Source organism: Balaenoptera acutorostrata, chromosome 9 (assembly GCF_949987535.1).
Source record: "Balaenoptera acutorostrata chromosome 9, mBalAcu1.1, whole genome shotgun sequence".
NCBI lineage: Eukaryota > Metazoa > Chordata > Mammalia > Artiodactyla > Balaenopteridae > Balaenoptera > Balaenoptera acutorostrata.
In genome coordinates this window covers 15516942-15527137 of record NC_080072.1, presented here as the reverse complement: position 1 = coordinate 15527137, position 10196 = coordinate 15516942, and the positions used below count along the sequence as shown (strand labels likewise).

Here is a 10196-nt window from a genome sequence, read left to right as displayed (position 1 = left end):
CGTTGGGGATATTTTGGGGGGTGGGGGTGAGTATTCTGAGTATTTCGAAGCAAATCTCAGACATCTCACCCATAAATCAAATGGTACTAATTAAATGGTATTTGACATCCTACAAACAAATAGTAGTCTCTACTTTCAACCATATCAGCTAGGGTTTTGAGCAAGGAGGTTGAGACCCACTGGTATAGTCCAGACCCCTAGTTTTAATGACGATAACTCCGGAGAAGTGAGCTACCCAACTTTGGTGCTAGAGCGGGTACCAGGAAGAAGTCGGTCCTCCCGGCTCTCTGGTGAGTGACGGCCCAGGCTGGTGACCATTTCCCAGGCCCCGTCCCTGGGAGGGGGAGGGGAACCCTCCACTAACTGCTGGCAAGAAGAATCCCGGCTGTTCCCCGAACATACTTCTGGAAGCACAGACCGGGTGCGCGGCAGCGGGCCACGAATGCAGCCGGGTACTGGGACGTGCAAGCCGCGGTAACTGGAGCGGGGGATCCTGGGCGGTATACCCGGTTCTGGGGTGGCCTTGGAAAGAGAAGGGGGCCTGCTCCCACGACCGGTGGGATAACCCGGGGCCAAGGTCAGGCTGCGGCCCGGGTCGCCCCGCCGCCACCCCGAGTCCACGTGGGGAGCAGGCCGGCGAGGCTGGCGCAGCGCCCATGCCCGTAGCTGGGAGAGCAGGAAGTAGTCTCCCGCGGGCGCGGCCCTGGGCGCGGCGCTGCAGGTGCGGCTCAATGTGGCGCGGGCCGACGGCAGGTGCAGAGGAGGGGGTGAGCGCGGGGTCGCCTTCGCGGCCAGGGAACACCAGCCCCGGGGTCGGAGCTTGCGGCTGAGCCCGGCCTGGAGAGGGTGTTTGGGGAGGGGATGCTGGCTTGAGGCTCGGATCCAGCCGCCGGGAGGGTCTCGAATCGGGGGTGGGGTGGGGTGGGGGGCTCTGCTGGGGGTCTCCGGCTCGGGAGAGGGATGGGGCGGTGAAAGTAGGGGGAAGGAGGAGACTGCAACAAGGTTTTGGAAGTGTGAGCGGGACTAGGTAGAGGGACGCGGGGCAGGTTACGGGGCGGGGGTTCTCTAGACGCCGGGGAACGCGGGGTGATCCCAAGGCTCTGGGGACGCAGTCCTGCCCGGGGATGAGGGGAAACGTGGACCTGCAGATGAGCCGAGTCGAGAGGCGTTAAGCCTCTAGAGGATATGGAGCAGGGGCGGAGGAGGGGGACTGGGGGGAGGAAGGGGGCCGAGGCTCTAGCACCCACAGGCACCTCCCGCGGCTACCGAGCTCTAACACCAGCACCACCATCTGCGGGCAGGGAGCGCACAAGGGCGGGCAGGGACCCGACGCGAGCCTGACTCCGAAGGCCCTTTCTCTGAGGCTGTGGCTTTAAGGGAGACGCTGGGCTTGCGGGCTCTTTAAGGAGGCGGTTGGGGGCGCGTCAGGAAATGAGTCCTGGGCCCGCCTCGCCGGCGGGAGCGGCCTCGGAAGTCCGGAGGCTGCGGGGCGGAGCTAGGGCCGGCACCTGGGAAGACCGGCCGCCTTGGGCTTGTACTGGCCCAGCTTCCTTCCGGTCCAAAGCTCCTGGGCCCTGAGCGCCTCTGACCTCGCCTGCACCCTCTTTCCAAACCCCCCGCACGCTCTCCTTTCAGCTCCTTGCATGCCTCCCCCTCTCACCCTGCAAACCTTTCTTTCCCATAGCAACCCATGCCTGTCTGTCTCTGCACCTCTTCCCCACGCTGTCCCCCGCCCTTTTCTAGCACCTCCGCCCTGCATTTCTCCCCCTTTTCCTTCCATATCTCTCCCCCGCCACCCCCCCCTTCCTAAGAATCCTCCTTGCTAGGTCCCAGCTCCTTCTCCCCTGACCTGTCATCTCTGTCCAACCTTAGCCCGTCCCTCACCTCTTCCCTGTGTCTGTCTCATGAACCCCCTCAGGGTGGCAGCAGGTTGTGGGACTCACCCCAGAGCAGAACCTCTCCATCCAGGAGAAGGGTGGGAGGCCTCCAGGCCACCTGCCATGTGACAGTTGAGGACTTCAGCTTGCAGAAAGCAGAAGTGAGCCCACAGCTCCGTACTTCAGGAAATCAGTCTGGCTGTTGGGTGACCCAGCTCCTCTGCTACCATGAACAGGGCCTCTCTGAAGCGGTCAAAGATCCTGCACATGGCACTGATGGGGACTTCCGACCCCTCCGGAGAGACAGAGGCCAGCCACGAGAAGCCCTTTGTGCTGCGGGCACTGCAGATCGCTCTGGTAGTCTCTCTCTACTGGGTCACGTCCATCTCCATGGTGTTCCTTAACAAGTACCTGCTGGATAGCCCCTCCCTACGGCTGGACACCCCCATCTTCGTCACCTTCTACCAGTGCCTGGTGACCGCGCTGCTGTGCAAGGGCCTCAGCTCACTGGCCACCTGCTGCCCTGGTACCATGGACTTCCCCACCCTGCGCCTGGACCTCAGGGTGGCCCGAAGCATCCTGCCCCTGTCGGTGGTCTTCATTGGCATGATCACCTTCAATAACCTCTGCCTCAAGTATGTGGGTGTGGCCTTCTACAACGTGGGCCGCTCACTCACCACCGTCTTCAATGTGCTGCTCTCCTACCTGCTGCTCAAGCAAACCACCTCCTTCTATGCCCTGCTCGCCTGCAGCATCATCATTGGTGAGTGGCCAGCCAGGGCCACGGGGAATGGCTGTGGGGGGTGGGGGAAGATGGGGGCCAAAACCCTAAAGAACAACCCTGTCAAACACCTTTGACTTTATCTGTCCCAGCTCCCTTGTCGTGACAGTCATATGAAGAAGAGCCTGGGGTCCAGAGAAAGCAAGTAACTTTCTGGAGGTCACCTAGCAAGTTAGGGGCCCAATCAGGGCCCTTCAAACAAGATGGGATTCTAATCTACATTTCACAGAGGGAAAACCAAGGCACAGAGAAGTTAAGTAATTTGTCAAAGATCACTCAGCTAAGTGGCAGAGGTGGGATCTGATCTCAAGTAATCTGGCTCCTTACACTTGACCACTATACTCTCTTGCTTCTCAAGACTTAAAGTGTCCTGACTCCCCATCCAGTGCTCTTTCTAGAGGACATGGCATCTTGTAATAAATATACCATCACCGTCTGACCTTGCAGGCTTACAATAATGCCTGAGTCAGTGGCAAGAGATATGCTTTGAGATAACTTAGCCGTCTTCCCAGACTTGACCCTCAGAAAATAAAAATGATTGATGGGAACATTGTGCTAATCATTCGCATACAGCATCTCCTATGTTCCCCAGAGATCCCCTGGGTGGTGGCATCACCGTGATCAACTCTACACAAACAAGGAAACTGACACTCAGAGAGGTTAAGTCACTTACCCAGGGCCCCACAGCTAGGAAGTAGCCATGCTGGGATGCAAACTCAGATTGGCCGGACCCCCAGGCCTGTGTTTCTAACCACTCTGCTCTGTTCTTGTCCCCTAGAGGTTAGAACTGCACTATCCAGTTCAGCAGCCACTGACCACATGTGTCTATTCCAATTCAAATTCAGTGAAATTTTTAAAATTCAGTTATTCAGTTGCAGGTGTTGTTACCTGATTCTGTAGCCACATTTCAAGTGCTTAGTCGCCACGTGTAGCCAGTGGCTACTGTATTGGACAGCACAGATGACAGAACATTTCCATCATCACAAAATGTTTTATTGCAGCCCATTAGGTAAGAGCACCCCCAGCTTCCCACCCCCTCAGAGCCCTCCTGGGGCTCAGTCATCCAGGAATGGGATCTTTCTTTGAACCTGTTCAGGTTCTTCCTGGTGCTGCAAATTTCATCTTGGTTGACCTACATATTCTCAGTTGGTGTCTCAGAGTCTCAGGCTGAGTTGCACAGGCTGCCGGGGAGAGGCCCATCCCAGGCCACCTGTCCTAGAAAATGTTCCCCTCACTGAGCCACTTCGGGACCTAGGGCTGCCCAGTCTAGGTCCAAGGTGGGAGAGGGAGCAGGGCAGAGGTGGGAAAGGGAGCAGGACAGAGGTTGGAGTCGGGGGGGAGCTGCAAAGACCCCTGGCAGATCGGGCTCGCTGCTCCCACTTCCTCCCCAAGGGAGCTGGCATGGGCTCCCAGGCCTCACTTAGCCAAATGCCCCAGGGATCTCCACTTCAGCCCTGCTGACCCTATAAGGGGTGGAGTGGGAGGGACCTCCTGGTTGGCAAATTTGCATGCCGACCAGTGAAGTCATTAGGGAAACTAGGCCCAAGTCCTGAAAAGTAATCAAAGTAGCAGATGGTGAGATAGCTTCTGGGAAAGTGCGTTCGCTGGCCAGCCTGATGTGGGGCAGGCGCCCTGGAGGCTGGTGCTCTCTGCTGGCCCAGCACCTGGCTTCCTCTCCGCAATGTTTCCCCTTCCTTCCTTCCTCCTCCTGGGGGAAGATGGGTCTCAGGTGACTCTCCAGGCCTCCTGGGATTGGGACACAAAAGGTGCTGTGGAAACCCTGGTGGAGAGTGGGGAGGGAGGAATCTAAGCAGGCATTCCGGAGAAAGTACTAGATGGGTATAAGGAAGGAGTGAGGAGGGAATGTTCTAGTCAGTAGAAAACACACGTGCATTTCTGCATGGCTGGGCCAGAGCAAGATGCACCCCTGAGGCTGCCCAAGTTAAGTGAGTCTGGACTATTTCCTGAGGGCAGTGGGGAGGCACAGGGGGGCTTTAAGCCAGGACAGGACCTGAGCAGATCTGTACTGTAGGAAGATCATTCTGTTTGCAAGGCGGAGAGTAGATTGATTGGAGTGGGAGGGTCAAGAATGTGACCCAGCTCTCTACAGCTGAAGGAAATGGGAGCTCAGAGAAGTTAAGTAAACTGTCCCCAGGCCACCCAGCCTCTAAATAGCAGAGCCTGATCAGAGCCCAAATCTCTCTGACACCAAAACCACGTCGCGGGAGATACAACATGTGTAAGATTCAGCCCCTGCCTTCTGGGAAGGTGGGGTCTAGCTAAAGAGACTGTACTGTCCCCATGGGCAGGTGCCTAGCAGCCCAGGACAGGCAAGGGTCTTGAAGGAAAGCACAGCAGGAGGAGGCCAGGAAGAGGTCTGGGTGCTGGGGTATCAGGAAAGACTTCACTCCTGGAGAGACTGGCTTTGACCCTGAAGAATGAGTGGAACCTCCCAGGAAGGAGGAGGGTGCCTCTGGTGCAGTAAATGGTCAAGGACACTAAGCTCTGGTGTGAGAAGCAGGGAGATGAGAAGGGACTCGGGGTGATCGTGACACAGAGACACAGGTCGTGGCAAGGGCGTGGGAAGCCCAGCATGCCAGGCTGAGGCTCCTTGCAGACTTGGGGGGCAGTGGGGTGCCATGGAGGCTCTGTGAGCAGGAGATGTCACAACGTGAGAGTCTCAGAAAGAGTGACTATCCCCAAAGACCTCTGGCCACAAGTGCTTCTAACCATTGTAGGCTCCCATTTTACAGACCGGGAAGCCAAGGCTCCGAGACCTTAAGTCGCTTTCCCAAGGTCATCTTAACCACTAAGTGCTGTATCTGTGCTCATCCTTCAGAGCTCATTTCAAATGTTGCTTTCCGGGTGCCCCAGGCCAGCACAGTCACCCAGTTATGGGCTCTCACAGCACCCTGTACTGTTTTATGGGCCTCATTACAATTGTAATTAAAGAAGTCATTGGGAAATGAATCGTTTTAATGTCTCTCTCCTCTGCCAGAATATGAGCTCCGTAAGGAAGGGTTCATGTCCTGGGCTACTTCCCCAGCCCTGCGTTGTGCTTGGCATGTAGGGGAGACTTTGCACACGTTTCTTGCAGGAAGAGCAGGGAGGATGGGATGATGAGGACAGCGTTACACAGTCTGTGAACTTTGGTGGCAAAATTCTCTGTCCTTCCTCCTGCCCATCCTCATCCCCCTCGCCCTTCTCCTCCTCTCCCTACTATAGGTGGCTTCTGGCTTGGTGTGGACCAGGAGGGCGCAGAGGGTACCCTGTCTTGGACAGGCACCCTTTTTGGCGTGCTCGCCAGCCTCTGCGTCTCACTCAACGCCATCTACACGAAGAAGGTGCTCCCGGCGGTGGACGGCAGCATCTGGCGTCTGACCTTCTACAACAACGTCAATGCCTGCGTCCTCTTTTTGCCCCTGCTCCTGCTGCTGGGGGAGCTCCCGGCCCTCTACAACTTCCCCCAGCTGGGCAGCGCCCACTTCTGGGGCATGATGACGCTGGGCGGCCTGTTTGGCTTCGCCATCGGCTATGTAACAGGACTGCAGATCAAGTTCACCAGTCCCCTGACCCACAACGTGTCCGGCACAGCCAAAGCCTGCGCCCAGACGGTGCTGGCCGTCCTCTACTACGAGGAGACGAAGAGCTTCCTCTGGTGGATGAGCAACATGATGGTGCTGGGAGGCTCCTCCGCCTATACCTGGGTCAGGGGCTGGGAGATGAAAAAGATTCAGGAGGAGCCCCGCCCCAAGGAGGAGGAGAAGAGTAACGTGGAGGTGTGAGCTTCTCCAGAGACGCTGCGATGGCCCCGCCCAGCCCAGGGAGAACGCCCATGAATGCAGTGAAGGTGTCTCTCTGGACCCAGAGACAGTGGCCTTACAGACCTGATGGGAACCTGGTGGTTGAAATGGAACCAGTGTTTCCAAGTAATGTCAGAAAGTTGCCAAACCTGTCTCGACCCTCTTTCCTATTTCTGGGTTTTTGTCCTTCCCTAGGGAGGAGGGTCCCCCATGGGAAGAGCCAGTTAGGTTCTCTGGAAGAGCACCAGCTCTCTCGGAGTAGGAGAGAGACAGCACCCCTTCCTGTCCCCCTGCCAGGGCCTCCTACCTCCACATGACCTTTGGGGTTGGGGACAGGCCACAACCTTTAAGGGACAGTATTGGCAAAGCCATTACGTCTTCACTTGGACTCAGGGGAGATGGGGGTGTGACCCCACCACAGGCTTAGGATTTGGGAAACCTCACACCTCTGTGCCCCGGGGCAGGCAGCATAGCTTTGGCCCACCCCAAACCAGCCTTCTTTTGGAGGAGAGTGTAGGCTGGGCTGAGGGAGGAAATGAACAAACCTTCTCTCTTCTCTGCATTGAGACCAGCAGCCCCCGTGCAAGGGGGTGAAGGATCAGCGGTACCCGAGCCTGGCCCAGGAACCTGCAGGGGCTGCTGGGAAGTGGCCTGGGAGTGGGCTGCATCATGGGAGAGCACCTTTTCCCTGCGCCCTTCCCCCCACCACCGCTGTCTGCACCCCACGTTTCCACTGTTTGAATGTGGCAGTCATTAACACCCTCCCGCAGTCGCTAACACCAGTTTTGCCCACCTCACTCCCCTGCCCCTGAGGGGCAGCTGCCACCTGGCACAAACAACTACCTGGCTCAGGTAACAGCCCCCCAGAAGTGGAGGCAGGGAGCCGCTTTGGCTTCTCCCATCTCTGCCTCTCCAGGGCATGCTGATGGAGCCAGGGTCAGCTCAGAGCCTTCCACCTAAGCTGTGCTGGGCCCCCCAAGATCCAGGTCCCTGCAGGGCAGGTGTTGTAACTTGCTCTTGATGAAGGTGTTAAGCTAACAATTACAAACTTCCCCGAGTTTGGGGCCGAAAGAATCTTCCCTTCCCCTCACCACACCCTCCGGGCCTGAGGGTGGCTTTCACAACTCCTGTCCCTTCTGTTGGGTGTTTTGTTCCACCAAGTGGAACAAAACTCCTTGGGGTAACTCCTGATGTTTTCAGCCCCTGTAACGAAAGGCTGGGGAGAGTGGGTCTTCTCACGAGTACTCTCTTCCAGTCCCCGCACAATCCCAGGTGGTTTCTAATGAAGTTGGTGGGGCCTGATGCCCTGAATTGTGTGTGATTTAATTAAAAATCAGAGTAAGACATCCTGTGTGTGTGCAGCGAGAAGGGACAGGCAGGGTCTGGCTGGGATTTATGAACGAAGGCTCATCCCTGCCATCGCCAAGCCTGGGTTCTAGCAGGACAGCCCTTCTAAGAATCTGTTCTCCCTCCAGGCAAGCGGTTGATCCAAATACCAAGACTCCTTCCGGACCTCAGGTTTTGTATTGGTGCTTGTTGCCATTTACTGGGCACTTGCTGGAGGCAAGACACTGCTGAGTCCTCTATTCCATCATTCATCTCCACAACCCTCCCACGCGCCTTGAGGTGGGCACCATCGCTGATCCCCCATTTTACAGATGAGGACACTGAGGCTCAAGGAGGAGCACAGGAAGGAGGAGGCAGCAGTAGGATTCAGACGGAGGTCTCTGCCTTCAGAGCACAGGTACTTAACCACAATGCCCTTAACTGTACCCAGCATTTTTTGAGCATCTACTACGTGCCAGGCACCGTGGTAGAACATACTGGTATGAAGACCCAAATCTGCTTTAAGGGTCTCAAATATAAACACACATCAAGGTCCCCATAACAGATGCCGTATTGCCCTGAGGTCTCAGAAGATGGAGAGACCAAGTATTCACAAGGGCCAAGATGTTTGAACTGAATATTACTGGGCAAGTAGGGGGCTCCAGGAGCAAGGGTAGACTGGCCCAGGAAACAAGGTTAAGCTGAGGAAAGAGCACATGGGGAGTGGTGAGAGGTTTTTTTTGGGGGGCCGGGGAGTGGATAGAAAAGGAGGGTGGGCCATGGCATGAACAGCCTTGAATGCAGTGGTCAATCTGGACTTGATTCTAAACGATTTTAAAACCATCACCAGGTCCCTTAAACAGAGAAGCGACATAATCGTTTCTGCACCCTTTGTATGATCAGAAAATTGAGATAACCTTCTTAATGTTAGTTGCACTTTCTTGAACAAGAGTCAAGAAAAACTTAAATAGTTTGAAAAAAATTCAGGCAGCCTTAACTCTCACGACACAACTGAACAGCCTGCTGTGCAAGACCCCCATACAGAAAAGCACAAAGATGTGCAGTGTATGTGGATGGGTTTCAATCCACACGCGACAGAAGACCCCAGTTCTGATGCAGATGAAGCCCAGGGAACAGCCAGAGCCAGCCTTCCAGCATCCCAGCCTCTCCCACAGTCAGCACCACCGCCCCCAGCTCATCTCTATGGTATTTAAAGGAGCCAAGACCGCCTCCAGGAATGTTTCCCCTGCAAGCAGCAGAAGAGGTGCTCCTTCCCCTGCAAACCCACTGTTCGCCTTCTCTCTTGTCCCTTTTTTTTGAACAAATTGTCTTTTGTTTGTGACATACAAATACAGCCAATGGAAAAAGAGATCACTTTCTCCCTTTGATTCCAGTGATAACAAGTTGCTAAAGAAAAAATGTACCTATCAAGAAGGAGTTTCTCTTGAAAGTTTCCTCTAAAATAAAAAGCGAGGAAGGGTTAAAAAGAACCATATAAATGTCATATACACATCAACAAAGATAACCTGAAATAGGGTGGATACAACTTAAAAAAAAAAAAAAAACTCAGAAAATATATTTTAACTTGCCCCAAACAACAAACAAAAAAGCCTGGTACAAAAGGCAGGGATATAGAAGTCAGCCTGCCCAGCAAAAAACATTGGTGGGTGAAGATGGAGAATTTAGGAACAGTGAGCTGGGCCAACATTGCAGCACACCTCTGCTTCAGAATGCATCACTCTTCACTTCTGTTTTTGAAGAGCACTTGACCAGGAGTCAAGTGACCTGGGTTCCACTTCTTAGAAGCTAGGGGGCCTCAGGCAAGTCCCCTAACCTTTCCAGGCCTCACTTTTCCTATCTGAGATATGGGGATAATCCTTGTCCATCCTGCCACACAAAATGATTGTGAATTAATGCTCAGCATCGTTCTGGAAATACAGTGAGCTATTGTTCTTATCAACATCAACAAACAACAATCTCTTGGAGTATTAACTGTGCATCAGGCACTAGGGAGACAAACAGTGGACAAGACACTAAAAACAAGTGAACAAATAAATACAGCATGTTGAGGACAATGAAGAAAACAAAAAAGCCAAAATGGAGAATATCAGAGGGGAACCTTCTCTAGAGAAAAGAATCAGAGAAGGCCTCTCTCTGAGCACATTTAACCTCAGACCCAAATGATGGGAAGCAGCCAGCCATAGGAAGAGCTAAAGAAAGGGCATCCCAGGCAGAAGTTACAGCCCATGCAAAGGCCCTGAGGAAGGAAGAGTTGGGTGTGGTCCAGAACCAGAGAGAAGTCCAGGCGGGTAGGAGCAGAGTTGGGGAACCAGCTATTCCCAGGGGACAAAAATCCCAGGAATAAGGACTTCCCTGGTGGCACAGTGGTTAAGAATCTGCCTGCCAATG

At 54.6% G+C, this 10196-nt stretch overlaps 1 protein-coding gene across 5 annotated transcripts; it reads left to right on the top strand.

The window, feature by feature from the left end:
• Positions 1-360: 360 nt before the first annotated feature.
• On the top strand, positions 361-7807 carry SLC35C1 (solute carrier family 35 member C1). 5 transcript variants are annotated; one of them, XM_007181120.2, is made up of 3 exons: positions 361-474; positions 2114-2640; positions 5884-7807. In XM_007181120.2, exons 1-3 carry the CDS (start codon positions 443-445, stop codon positions 6441-6443), a joined length of 1119 nt encoding a protein of 372 aa, XP_007181182.2. In that variant the 5' UTR covers positions 361-442; the 3' UTR covers positions 6444-7807. The 5 variants fall into 5 exon arrangements, with proteins under 5 accessions (XP_007181182.2, XP_007181183.2, XP_057409595.1 ...); XM_007181121.2 differs by having other exon boundaries at positions 432-474; positions 1919-2640; XM_057553612.1 differs by lacking the exon at positions 361-474 and adding an exon at positions 632-721.
• The last annotated feature ends 2389 nt before the right edge of the window (positions 7808-10196 follow it).